Source organism: Schistocerca piceifrons, chromosome 4 (assembly GCF_021461385.2).
Source record: "Schistocerca piceifrons isolate TAMUIC-IGC-003096 chromosome 4, iqSchPice1.1, whole genome shotgun sequence".
Taxonomy (NCBI): domain Eukaryota; kingdom Metazoa; phylum Arthropoda; class Insecta; order Orthoptera; family Acrididae; genus Schistocerca; species Schistocerca piceifrons.
Genome location: NC_060141.1, coordinates 332,129,270 through 332,143,725, shown reverse-complemented (window position 1 = coordinate 332,143,725; position 14,456 = coordinate 332,129,270). Strand labels below are relative to the sequence as shown.

At 40.7% G+C, this 14,456-nt stretch overlaps 1 protein-coding gene across 1 annotated transcript in view; it reads right to left on the bottom strand.

Annotated features, from left to right (window-relative positions):
* Positions 1-14,456, bottom strand: part of LOC124795262 (glutamate receptor 1-like) — a 396,377-nt gene that overhangs the window by 72,393 nt on the left and 309,528 nt on the right. The window contains exon 9 of the mRNA XM_047259207.1: positions 8,393-8,500. Within this exon, the coding sequence (XP_047115163.1) occupies positions 8,393-8,500 (108 nt within the window). The remainder of the gene's footprint in view (positions 1-8,392; positions 8,501-14,456) is intronic.

The window sequence follows — 14,456 nt, the reverse complement described above, 5'->3', positions numbered from 1 at the left end:
CCTTAGCCTTAATGACAGCTTCTACTCTCGCAAGCAATATGTTCAATCAGGTGCTGGAAGTTTTCTTGGGAAATTGCAGACCATTCTTCACGGAGTGCTGCGCTGAAGAGAGGTATCGATGTCGGTCGGTGAGACCTGGTACGAAGTCGGCATTCAAAAACATCCCAGAAGTCTTCTATAGGATTCAGGTCAGGAATCTGTGCAGGCCAGTCCATTACAGAGACGTTATTGTCGTGTAACCATTCCTCCACAGGTCGTGCATTATGAACAGGAGCTCGATCGTGTTGAAAGATAAAATCGCCATCCTCGAATTGCTCTTCAGCAGTGGGAAGCAAGATGGTGCTTAAAATATCAATTTAGGCCTGTGCTGAGATAGCGTCACGCAAAAAAACAAGGGGTGCAAGCCCCCTCCATAAAAAACACGACCACACCATAACACCACCGCCTCCGAATTTTACTGATATCCCTACACAAGCTTGTAGATGACGTTCACCGGGCATTCACGATACCCACACCCTGACATCGGATCGCCACAATGTGTACCGTGATTCGTCACTCCACACAATGTTTTTCCACTGTTCAATCGTTCAATGTTCACGCTCATTACACCAAGCGAGGCGTCGTTTAGCATTTACCGGCGTGGTGTGTGGCTTATGAGTAGCTGCTCGACCATGAAACTCAAGTTTTCTCATCTCTGCCTAACTGTCACAGTATTTGCAGCGAATCCTGATGCAGTTTGTAATTCCTGTGTGATGGTCTGGATAGATGTCTGCCTATTACACATTACGACCCTCTTCAACTGTCGGCTGTCTCTGTCACTGAACAGACGAAGTCAGCCTGTAATCTTTTGTGCTGTAGGTGTTCCATCACGTTTATACTTCACTATCATATCGGAAATAGTGGACCAATGGATATTTAGAATTGTGGAAATCTCACGTACAGACATATGACACAAGTGCATCCAATCACCTGACCACGTTCGAAGTCCATGAGTTCCGCGAAACGCCCCATTCTGCTCTCTGACGATGTCTAGTGACTAATGAGGTCGCTGATATAGAGTACCTGGCAGTAGGTGGCAGCATAATGCACCTAATATGGAAAACGCGCCCCCCATGAACCATGGAACTTGCCGTTGGTGGGGAGGCTTGCGTGCCTCAACGACACAGATAGCAGTACCGTAGGAGCAACCACAACGGAGGGGTATCTGTTGAGGGGCCAGACAAACGTGTGGTTCCTGAAGAGGGGCAGCAGCCTTTTCAGTAGTTGCAGGGGCAACAGTCTGGATGATTGACTGATCTGGCCTTGTAACACTAACCAAAATGGCCTTGCTGTGCGGGTACTGCGAACAGCTGAAAGCAAGAGGAAACTACAGTCGTAATTTTTCCCGAGAGTATGCAGCTTTACTGTATGGTTAAACGATGATGGCGTCCCCTTGGGTAAAATATTCCGGAGGTAAAATAGTCCCCCATTCGGATCTCCGGGCGGGGACTACTCAGGAGGACGTCGTTATCAGGGAAAAGAAAACTGGCGTTCTACGGATCGGAGCGTAGAATGTCAGATCCCTTAATCGGGCAGGTAAGTTAGAAAATTTAAAAAGGAAAATGGATAGGTTAAAGTTAGATATAGTGGGAATTAGTGAAGTTCGGTGGCAGGAGGAACAAGACTTTTGGTCAGGGAATACACGGTTATAAATACAAAATCAAATAGGGGTAATGCAGGAGTAGGTTTAATAATGAATAAAAAAATATGAGTGCGGGTAAGCTACTACAAACAGCATAGTGAACGCATTATTGTGGCCAAGATAGACACGAATCCCACGCCTACTACAGTAGTACAAGTTTATATGCCAACTAGCTCTGCAGATGATGAAGAAATTGATGAAATGTATGATGAAATAAGAGAAATTATTCAGGTAGTGAAGGGAGACGAAAATTTAATAGTCATGGGTGACTGGAATTCGACAGTAGGAAAAGGAAGAGAAGGAAACGTAGTAGGTGAATATGGATTGGGGCTAAGAAATGAAAGAGGAAGCCGCCTGGTAGAATTCTGCACAGAGCATAACTTAATCATTGCTAACACTTGGTTCAAGAATCATGAAAGAAGGTTGTATACGTGGAAGAATCCTGGAGATACTGACAGGTTTCAGATAGATTACATAATGGTAAGACAGAGATTTAGGAACCAGGTTTTAAATTGTAAGACATTTCCAGGGGCAGATGTGGACTCTGAGCACAATCTATTGGTTATGAACTGTAGATTAAAACTGAAGGAACTGCAAAAAGGTGAGAATATAAGGAGATGGGACCTGGATAAACTGAAAGAACCAGGGGCTGAACAGAGTTTCAGGGAGAGCATAAGGGAACGATTGACAGGAATTGGGGAAAGAAATACAGTAGAAGAAGAATGGGTAGCTTTGAGGGATGAAGTAGTGAAGGCAGCAGAGGATCAAGTAGGTAAAAAGACGAGGGCTAGTAGAAATCCTTGTGTAACAGAAGAGATACGGAATTTAATTGATGAAAGGAGAAAATATAAAAATGCAGTAAATGAAGCAGGCAAAAAGGAATACAAACGTCTCAAAAATGAGATCGACAGGAAGTGCAAAATGGCTAAGCAGGGATGGCTAGAGGACAAATGTAAGGATGTAGAGACTTATCTCACTAGGGGTAAGATAGATACAGCCCACAGGAAAATTAAAGAGACCTTTGGGGAAAAGAGAACCACTTGCATGAATATCAAGAGCTCATATGGAAACCCAGTTCTAAGCAAAGAAGGGAAAGCAGAAAGGTGGAAGGAGTATATAGAGGGTCTATACAGGGCGATGTTCTTGAGGACAATATCATGGAAATGGAAGAGGATGTAGATGAAGATGAAATGGGAGATATGATACTGCGTGAAGAGTCGAAAGAAGGCCCCGGGAGTAGACAACATTCCGTTGGAACTACTGACGGCCTTGGGAGGGTCAGTCCTGACAACACTCTACCATCTGGTGAGCAAGATGTATGAGACAGGCGAAATTCCATCAGACTTCAAGAAGAATATAATAATTCCAATCCCGAAAAAAGGAGGTGTTGACAGATGTGAAAATTACCGAACTATCAGTTTGATAAGTCACAGCTGCAAAATAATAACGCGAATTCTTTACAGACGAATGGAGAAACTGGTAGAAGCCGTCCTTGGGGAAGATCAGTTTGGATTCCGTAGAAATGTTGGAACACGTGAGGCAATACTGACCTTACGACTTATCTTAGAAGAAAGGTTAAGGATAGGCAAAACTACGTTTCTAGCACTTGTAGACTTAGAGAAAGCTTTTGACAACTTTGTCTGGAAAACTCTCTTTCAAATTCTTAAGGTGGCAGGGGTAAAATACAGGGAGCGAAAGGCTATTTACAATTTGTACAGAAACCAGATGACAGTTATAAGGGTCGAGGGACATGAAAGGGAAGCAGTGGTTGGGAAGGGAGTGAGACAGGGTTGTAACCTCTCCCCGATGTTAATCAATCTGTATATTGAGCAAGAAGTGAAGGAAACAAAAGGAAAGTTCTGAGTAGGTATTAAAATCTATGGAGAAGAAGTAAAAGCTTTGGGGTTCGCCGATGACATTGTAATTCCGTCAGAAGCAGCAAAGGACTTGGAAGAGCAGTTGAACGGAATGGACAGTGTCTTGAAAGGAGGGTATAAGATGAACATCCACAAAAGCAAAACAAGGATAATGGAATGTAGTCGAATTAAGTCGGGTGATGCTGAGGGAATTAGATTAGGAAATGAGACACTTCAAGTAGTAAAGGAGTTTTGCTATTTGGGGAGCAAAACAACTGATGATGGTCGAAGTAAAGAGGATATAAAATGTAGACTGGCAATGGCAGGAAAGCGTTTCTGAAGAAGAGAAATTTGTTGACATCGAGTATTGATTTAAGTGTTAGGAAGTCGTTTCTGAAAGTATTTGTATGGAAGTGAAACGTGGACAATAAATAGTTTAGACACGAAGAGAATAGAAGCTTTCGAAATGTGGTGCTACAGAAGATAGGTAGATCACAGAACTAATGAGGAAGTATTGAATAGAATTGGGGAGAAGGGTAGTTTGTGGCACAACTTGACTAGAAGAAGGGATCGTTTGGTAGGACATGCTCTGAGGCATCAAGGGATCACCAATTTAGTACTGGAGGGCAGTATGGAGGGTAAAAATCATAGAGGGAGACCAAGAGATGAGTACACTAAGCAGATTCAGAAGGATGTAGGCTGCAGTAGGTACTGGGAGATGAAGAAGCTTGCACAGGATAGAGTAGCATGGAGAGCTGCATCAAACCAGTCTCTGGAGTGAAGACCACAACAACATATATATATATATATATATATATATATATATATATATATATATATATATATATATATATATATATAGAATGAAGCGATAAATGAAACCTTTTTACAAGGCTGGGATCCTAACCCGGGCCTCCTGCTCACTAGGCAGATGTGCTAACCAGTACGCCTCCCTGGCACAGTGGCTCCGTACAAGTACACGGACTACCGTAGCATGCCTCCCTTCTCAATGGTACCAATTTTTATTCGTCCCTTCAATCTACAATAATACACCATAGATGGTGTAGACTGGAATTATGCAGTTTAATTTGATTAAAGCATTTAAGTCTGGATTTCAGATGAGATCCCCCTTTTCGTTCGATGCTGAGGTGCTCTTCCTATACAGTTGGAGAGCCTCTGCAATTTTGTTCAAGTTTAGGGGGAATATCGAATGGACCTATGCGTGAATGGGAATTTGGATTAAGGAGGGAGGCGTGTTAAGACAGTCGTTGTTGTTTTGGCAATGTAGCGCATCTGCCTAGTGAGTGATCCGTATGCCGACCTTGGTGCAGAATTTATTCTTGTTACCGTATTACTTTCTTGCCAATAATTTATCTTTTGAAGAATTTATTATTTGAACAGTAAACTACTCTAAGTTCTGATAAAATAAAACGTTTGTCCTCGAAAATTATTGTCTTCTGCCTATGCACCCCTACCCATGTCAAAACCGAAAATCTATGCCACCAAGCACCGGTCACATTAGACGATATTGATAAATACCTCCGGAGTTTCAGAAACGACTGTGCGAAAACCGCAATACATACGGAAAAATGACAGTGAGTGGAGCGTCTCTTCAAGTTTCGATTCGTAGTACACACAATCGCGTAATTGCGCTAGTGATGAGAACTGTCTTAACATGCACACGCATCACCCAGTCCGCATTGTCACATCAAATTAATTCGCGCCTGCAGACAGGCAACCCAATGAACGGATGTCCAAACTGGGCCTTCCCAGGAAACTCGTGCCAGCGACTCCAAAGAACTGCAGGCACACATTAACGTTCTCTGTGTCACAGACGGTGTCTACATTTTGCCCCATCACTGCGAGTTAAAACTTCTCAAAAACCCAGAGGTGCTTCTGAGTAAACCTGTACGTTTTTGGTAAATTATAACTATTCTGACGTACTATTTAATTTATAGCGGTTAGAGTAAACGCTATTTACCTGGCTTCGTCTCTGTCAATATGTGGCTTAAATTTTGTGAGTTATTTTTTATCTAGCACCTTCAATTATATCTTTCTGAGCTTCATTTATAATCTATACAGCCAAAGCTGACGTAGCCGCGGACTGTGTTGGCGGGTGTCTGATGTTGCCGCAAGTATGCTCTTCAGAACGAATCAAATACTTTATTTACAAAAGGTGGTGAATTTGGTGAATTGTGCTTTCAAGTATGATGTTCGACCGTGACGTTGACTCGCACTCGTCTACAAATCTCTAGTTTGCGCTACGGTAAGCCGTTCTCTGCCCTAGTTTCACGTTGATACTGTGCGAGCTGAGTGGAGTTTGCACTATAAGCTGACGTTCGGCGACTAGAGCCTTTAATAGGCTCAGGATGTTACGAACAGCAGGATCAGCAGCCTTGAACTTCGGAAAATTAAGCCTGTTACCGTTCCAGAATTACTCTCACGTCAAATGAACCATAGAATTAGACACATTTCTGGGTCGCTTCGTCAATGAGGATACTTTTATTTATAAACAAGACAATAAAATGGACGCTCAGTACGAGTCAATAAATAAGTCACAAACACTAAAATACGGAGTGTAGTTTTAAATTTCGCTCCCATACGCTTCTAGAAGGTGGGAGCAAATGTCACGTGGAAGGTAGCCGATGCACAGTATTCCACAGCCGATGGTTAAGGATTTGCAGTCATACTAAGATGGCAGGCGCGCTACGAATGTGTACCCGACTAGAACATCGCGGTTTTTTGAGCTGAGGGACTATTGACGGAGCACTTCCATATCGCAATTCGTCCCGTATGTGGTTAGAACGGTATTTCTTGGAAATTTTTGTTCACCTCTACACAGAAATGCAGTAAAGGACAAAGAAAAAAGCACGAAAAAGAAGCGCCCTGGCTGTCCTGGTTATCCTGTGATGGCATATTGTTTCCCCGTCTTGAGAAGTGCAGCAGTTTAAGGAACTAAATAAACTTATTACCGCATTAAGCCGCACTTCTTATCCAAATTTCCCTCTCAAAAAGTTAGGGTGCTGCTTATATCCGCTACCTTGTCTTTTTACAAACAATAGCTGCACAAAAATTAAGCTCATTTTCAACAATACAACCAGCGTCTATAGGCGAAACTGGCGACAAGACATTTTATTACGCAACAGTGCAAACTTTTACCGGTGTTTTATTGGCGGTAACATTGTGTAGGTACCAGTTGTTGTTTTGTTTGTTTATAATTCAGTTTCAGTTAGATACTGGTAAGAAAGACTGATTTATGACGGTGTGAACGACCATTTAGAGCGAAAAGTATCATCAAACCTTGGATTTCGACGTACTTACGATGCAAGCTTCAAACTTACTGTTGTGCGTTATGCCAACACCACAAGCAACAGGGAGACCAGAAGAAAGTATGGAATTGAGGACCCTAATGGGCTGCTTCAGAAGAAAAATGGAGAAAGGCAGTTTCAACGAGAAAATCGTTCAGGGGACCGAAATGTGGCAAGCATCCAGAACTTGAAGCTAAGGCTCTTTTCTATGTGCAAGGTAAGAGGGAAGCTGGGATGCCTGTCTCACGAGAAATTATCCATCTGAAGGCCTTGAAAATCGCAAAAGTGTTAAACGTGCCTCAACGAGAATTTCGTGTTAGTATTGCTTGGTTCATCGGTTTATGCGGAGAAAAGGTCATGGTTCCCGACGAAGTACTACACTATCTCAGAGAATGCCAGCAGATTTCGCGGAGAAGCTGATTAACTTCTAGCGTCACGTCATCCAGTTGCGGAAGTGTCATTCGTACTCTTTTCATGAGATTGGCAAAACGCCAGCATTTTTTGACGTACCGTTCATTACGAAAGTAGACATGGAAGAGGCAAAAAGTGTCTCTGTAAGAGGAACCGGGATTGAAAATAAAAATAGAATAACTCTGTTGTTACCTGTTATAGGCGATGGGGGAGAGTAACCGTCTTACGTTATTCTGAAGAGAAAAACCGTGCCCAAAGAAAACTTTCCTTTGCGCTTGATGATCCGCTACCAAGCAAAGTGCTGGATGAGAACGCAACTTACGGTTGAGTGTTTGTCTACTGTTTGGAATCGCAGTCCTGCGGGAGTGCTTGCTAAGAGAGCCATGCTAGTTTTGGGTGCTTTGCTGCACAAAAGACAGTTCTTGTCGTAATACCTGAAGGAATGACTTCAAAATTACAGGATTAGATGTAGCCACAAACAAACCGTTGAAGAAAATCCTCTGAAAAATGTAATCGGATTGTCTCCTGGAAGAAGACTCTGTCCTTACACCGTCTGGTAAGATTGAGAAGCCACCAGTCACTCTTTTGTGCGAGTGGATTCTTGCTTCATGGTTCTCAACATAATCCGAGTCCGTCATCAAGGAGTTAAAGGAATGCTGCATATCGAATGTGCAGCATAGCAGTTAGGATGTTCTGTGAGAAGAGACTGGACAAAATGATAGGAGCGAGAGTGGGAGTGATGAAGTGAATGACAATAATGAGAGAAAATAAGAAAAGAAAAATGTGCTACCAACGTGTTGCAGCAAATTTTAGTATAAATGTTTACGGTACGTACCCACATGTTAAATATAAATACAAATACATGTTTCGTGATTTTTCTCCTCTCGATCAATGTGTGGCTTATTTTCGCGAAAAATAGAGGTCATTCCTTAGATGTTAACGCTGCCACAAGAATTCTGTGCTGCAGGCTTTTAATGCTTTGTCGAGCGGTGGGATAAGTGATGTCTCTGTCCCAGTTTGAGACTAATTTCTTCATTTACCGTCGTATCTTAGTAACAAGAAGTGAAGAATGGCAAACATCAAATTTATATATTAGCCTACGTCTCGTTTCTTAGTATATAGTTCAAAATTCTCACCTTGACCATGGCACTGTTGACTGTCATCTCCACGACGTGCAGAGTGTAATTTCGCCGCCGACCGTCCTCGCCAAAGCTCAGGTCTCCTGTTAGGCCCTCGAGTTCAACCTGATACCAGATTCACACATTATGAAACAGCGGTACAAGTTATGCTTTAAAGTTTATTGTAGAACAGTTTTCATAGTTAACGCCAAATAAGTTGCATAGTTTTCTCAATTTTCCTAAAAAAAATGGCTCTGAGCACTATGCGACTTAACTTCTGAGGTCATCAGTCGCCTAGAACTTAAAACTAATTAAACCTAACGAACCTAAGGACATCGCACACATCCATGCCCGAGGCAGGATTCGAACCTGCGACCGTAGCGGTCGCTCGGCTCCAGACTGTAGTGCCTAGAACAGCAAGGCCACTCCGGCCGGCAATTTTCCTCATACATTACGTCATATTCCATGGATTCCACAGACCAGTGAAAATTCAAGAATGCTCATTTTAATTGAGTACAGTAGAACGAAATGACTTTACACTAAGAAACAGTATTGCATTACAATGGTAATATTAATTACAAAATAACCTAAAATACGAAATGTGGGAGTTTTTGTGAAGATGCTCTTTAGAACAGTTGAAAGAGTTGCCCAGCAGAATGGTATTTGACTCAGTACAAAACTCAACTATACTACCTACGAGACATTTAATATGCTCTGGTAGGTTGTTAAATGAATGTAGACCCATATACGAGGACTGTTAAAAAAGAAAGGTAACTTTTCAAATTCGCGGGAAACGTACATTCCACTATCGATCTATTTTTTATGTTGTTACACATGATCCGAACGTATGTTCACACTCTCTTGTGTACAGCATACTTCGTTTGTTTCTGACAGATAGAGAGTTTAGACTTGTTTTAGTGTGCTCGGCGATTTTCGATTATTATAAGAAACGGTACAAAGAATTTGGATCAAATTTTGTGCCCTAAAACACTTGAAATGTTGATAGTGGCATACGGTGAGTCTACTCCAAGTAAAAAAAAAAAAAATGTTTGGAGGTGGTACAAGCTCTCCCAAGATGGCCGAGAAGATGCCAATGACGAAACTCGCTCTGGACGCCGCAGCACATCAACAACAGATGACAACGTCGAATTTGTGAAGAAAATAGTTTTGTAAGATCGTCGAATTACCGTAAGAGAAGTTTCTGAGGATGTTGGCATATCGGTCGGCTCGTGTCATGCAATTTTTTTGATGTTTTGGGCATGAGACGTGTGTCAGCGAAGTTTGTTCCAAAAGTTCCCAATTTTGATCAGAAGAACCGTCGCATGAGCATCGCTCATGAGCTCTTGAATGACGTCAATGATGATCCTGATTTGCTCAAAAGGGTCATAACTGGTGTCGAAACCAAAGCCCAATCATTCCAATGGTAACATCCCGGAGAGCCAATACCGAAAAAAGCGCACCAAGGTCGATCAAATGTCAAAGTTTTGCTCACTATTTTTTTCAGTTACCGCGGCGCTGTGCATCATGAATTTTTGCCTCAAGCTCGTACGGTCAGTAAGCAGTATTACCTTGACATTATGCGCCATTTGAGAGAAGCAATAATCAAAAAACGTCACGACAATGCACCTGATCATTCATCGTTGCTTGTGAGAGGTTTTTGGCGAGAAACAACACGAAAATAATGCCTCAGCCACCGTATTTACAGGATTTGGCCCCCCTGCGACTTTTTCCTGTTCCCAAACCTGAAGAGACCTATGAAAGGACGAACATTTTCAACAATAGAGGAAATACAAACTGCATCGCTGGAAGTACTCAAGGGTGTACCAAAAAGTACTTATGAGAAATGTTTCGAGGATTGGAAGAAGTGTTCTCACAAGTGTATTGCATCTGAGGGGGATTACTCTGGAGGAGCAATATGAATATTGATGACTAAAAAAATATTTTTTTATAAAAATATAAAGTCACCTTAATTTTTGAACACACCTCGTATATAACTCCTTTATTTACTAATGTTGACCCCTTGAAGTATGTGTGGACGTAGATACACAGTATTATTCACGATTTTGAAGAATTTTTGAAGGAACATTTTGGTGTCGAGAAAAAAATGTAACGAATGTATGCATTGTGGAGCAATTGTCAGAATACAGAGGTGGTTGTTCTAGAACTAACACCAGATATAATTCTTGTACCATGATCCTGTATTCTGAAAATATTATCACTGTAATTTGATTTTCCTCAGTAATGATTTCATAACACATTAATGACTGGAAATAGGCAAAATACAGTACTCTGTTCATTTTAAAATCACTCATGGTAGTAATCATAATGCCAATCATAGCTGAATTAAGGCGCTTAGTAATGCTACGACACGGGTTCCCGGATTAAGTTTGAGACCTCTCTGTGTTACTTAAAAATTCTACTTCTTGTATTTAATTCTCAGAGGAGATTATTTTATAGTATAAGCCTTCATTCTTTATATCACAGCTCAAAGGTAATCATTAACAGTCTTTAACCCTGCTGTTCTATTTGTGTCTGTATGTCGAGAAAACAATCTTTCGTCATTATCTCCTTTACCAAATAAGATTGTGAAACTCATTGACTGTGTGCAGTATTGCAAGGGCTGTTTTTGCCTGAAAAAAGTTTTATTATTTTCAGAGATTTGTCACAGATCGGAATTGTTGTTCTCTAGTGTTCAGGTCAATATTAGCCAAAAAGAAATCTTTATTTTATCATCTGACTTTCCTAGATTTTGTGGAATTTACTGTGTTGTTGCACTCGCATGTTGTCAAGGATTTTGATGTCGTTTGATAATGCCTGTACTGTCAAAAATCGACTTATTCTGCATTACTGTCCAGAGGAAATCTCACTGGCGCAGATTTCTGTAGCTTACTTGCCTGCTGTAGTGTTGTAACTCAGTTCGTGAATACTAACCACAACAAACAAATTACTAACTCACGCTGAGGTAAAAGGGACTGCAAATATGCCCCTTCAGGCTATTTCCTTCAAGTAACTCCGAAACAAAATGGATAAAAATAGCGAGGCTTTTCGAAAGTTAAGTATAATGTGTGCTAAAAATTTAATACTTTGCAGCCAGAGAAATAAGACAAACACTAGGAAGAAACAAAATATGAGGGTCGTGTTTGATTTCCCCAGTGAATTATGGATGTAAATTGTTACAATTTTCCTATTTTTTTACGATTTGGGACAACTGCTGCTAAAAAGTAAAGTGATCGTATTAGGAATTATACGGGAAAACAAGACAGAACTCATCGCCAGTAATCAACTAGGCAGTTCGTAGTTAATTTTACTTCATGAGTGACTCTAATGTAGTCAGTTGCATCAGAAAAAATGTTGTATTTATGAGTAAGATACATCAAGATGCCATATTAGCAACCGAGGCGAGAAGAAGTCAGAAGTAATCCGGAATTACAACAGAACTTAAAGGGGCTATTGATATACTCGCTCGACTGACAAGTACTTTACCTGTATACGAGAGGCAAATCGAGGACCCATGATTTTTTTTGGTACGACTTTCTTGATGTTTCAGCATACAAGGCTTATGTTTTCTGGACTTCAAAAGATCCCAGCTGGAACACAGTCAAATTGTCAAGAAGGAAGAAGTTCTTAGAATAATTTGGAACATCGCCCATAAAACATTACATAGCATCAAGGCCACATCTTCCAAGGTAAGATGAATCACTGAGGTTTGTCACAAATAATAATGAAACTTGGAAATACCGTTGCAATCTTGGAGAACGAAATAACAGAAAAGCTATAAAATCTAACATCAAGCTCACATATTCCAAGATCAGAAGAATCACTGAGAATTTTAACAAATATTATGAAACCTGAAAATGCTGTTGTAGTCTTGGAGTGCGAAAGACAGGAAAAATAATAAAAAAGTTGCGCGCTGAAAATTTTGTCCTCTAAACAATGGCAGCAGGACAAAATTTTGTGGAAACTGTAACAGACATGTTTGTAAATCGCATGCCACATACTTGTGTCCAAACTATAAACAATGAATAACAATACCGTATTATTTTTATTTATATTCCATACGTTCCTGCGTTACAGTACAAAATGCAACATTAAAAAATCAGTATGTAGTGTGCACAGATGCTACTAATTCACCTACTCATTCAGTAATTGCGTCCAATTTTAACGGATATCGTCACTCCGACCCAAACACTATTTCCGTGAAGTAAATTCGAATGGAACAGCGGAGTTAAACGAGTAATTATTTTCGTTCTATTACCGTGACAGTCCCCAGTAGCACCAGTGATTTATATCTGTAGCAGGAAATTTAAAATGGCACTTAAACGAAATTTCGTCTCTTCAGCTGTGGTTATTTCAAACACATTACTTTTAGATAGGCTATATACGTTGGAAAATTGTTCGGAAAGCAGCTGTCGCACAACTGCAGTTTGTTGCAGAAATCCGTAAAAAGAATGCCTCTAACGGAGCAATATACTGCGGTAATCAATATGGAAATTTCCATTTGCTTTAATCGCCCCTTAATTAGTTCATATGTGTGTAATTCGTAGGGAATGATCTAAATGCCCTATCACTAGCTTAATATTTCATATTTAGGATCAGCTCTTGATGACAGGTTTTACACATAAGTGGACAACAGCCGAAACTGTACATGAATGAGCGCTACTCAGGCGCAAACTGAAAAGAAAACAGAAATGACTCACCTTCACGCACCTAAAAATGAAATGCTGGGCCGGTAAGATAATCAAGTAAGATAATGAGAGAGCGTTTATTTATTATTTCTTATATGGAAGTTATCCGATAGTAAAGACTGAGAAAACAACTACTTATTTCACTTTTCCTCTGTTGTATATAACAAGTGTCACAACCCGCGATATCTCAGTTATGGCACTATTGTGCGTAAAACGTAAGTTCAGAATTAGTGTACCAGTTCTGAGCTTCACGAGCTGCAAAGCTACAATTGTGACACCACAAACGAACGTTTTCTTGGACCGCGTTTTGATAGGAAAGAAAAACTGATTGTCTTAGCACACTACTAAGAATAACCGATGAACTGTGGAGGATCAACAAAGAAAAATTTCAAAATTTCCAGTTCATGTCGATAAAATTCTTCGATGGAAAAATACCACAACTCTCCGAAATTAGGCTCATTGACACTTTATCATCGTCAATGTCTCCAGTACAAAATACAGGGTGTTTCAAAATGAATGTCCCGCTTTTAAGGTTTTGTATCATTTATTACATTCAACTTACAATTTCAAATAAAACATGAAATGAAAGAGCAGCTTAAACAGTTTTTCTTATGAGTGTTCGATGCGAGCACTATTCGCCACTCGGACGCGAGTCGATATGTGCCAACTTTGTAAAAGAAATGTTACTGCACGATGATAGAGATTTTCTGGATTGTGTAGTCTTCAGTGACGGATCGACACTTCATCTAAGTGGATATGTAAACACATATAATGTACTCTTCTGGTGGTCATCAAATCCGTACGATATGATAGAGTTGGAACGACACTCTCCTAAATCGAATGTTTTTGTGCTATATCCCGGAGTTAAGTTTATGGGCCTTTCTTTTTCAGTGAAGAAAGTGTAATGGGTGTTTGTTATCTTTATGTGATAGACGTGTGGCTCTTTCCCCAGCTGGAAGAAGCTGATCCACAGATTTTTATCTGGCAGCTAGGTGGTATACCGTCGCCACTAGTACGCGATTGATTAAATGACGTTGTACCAGACCGCTGGATTGTGCTCAAGGGACCGCGCGACCTTGTTTTGCATAGCCTCCACCATGGATACCGAAATACAAGGTAGGGATCACGAAGACAGCAGTAGCAAGCTGAACTGTTGACGTCAAAGTGAACCCAACTAGCGCTCAGTAGCTCGCAGTTGCCATAATGTATTGTGTTGCAACTGCGTTTACGAGCGAAAACAAGGTTTTTTACGACGGTGCGAATTTATGTTAGTGACTGGAGAGTGAGTTCATAGTTATGCCTAATTGTTAGTATACTGAGGGATTTTTAGAGTAAGTTTCAAGTGAATAATAGTGGTTTTCTGCACGATCGCCTGTTGTACTAACCACAGCAGACAA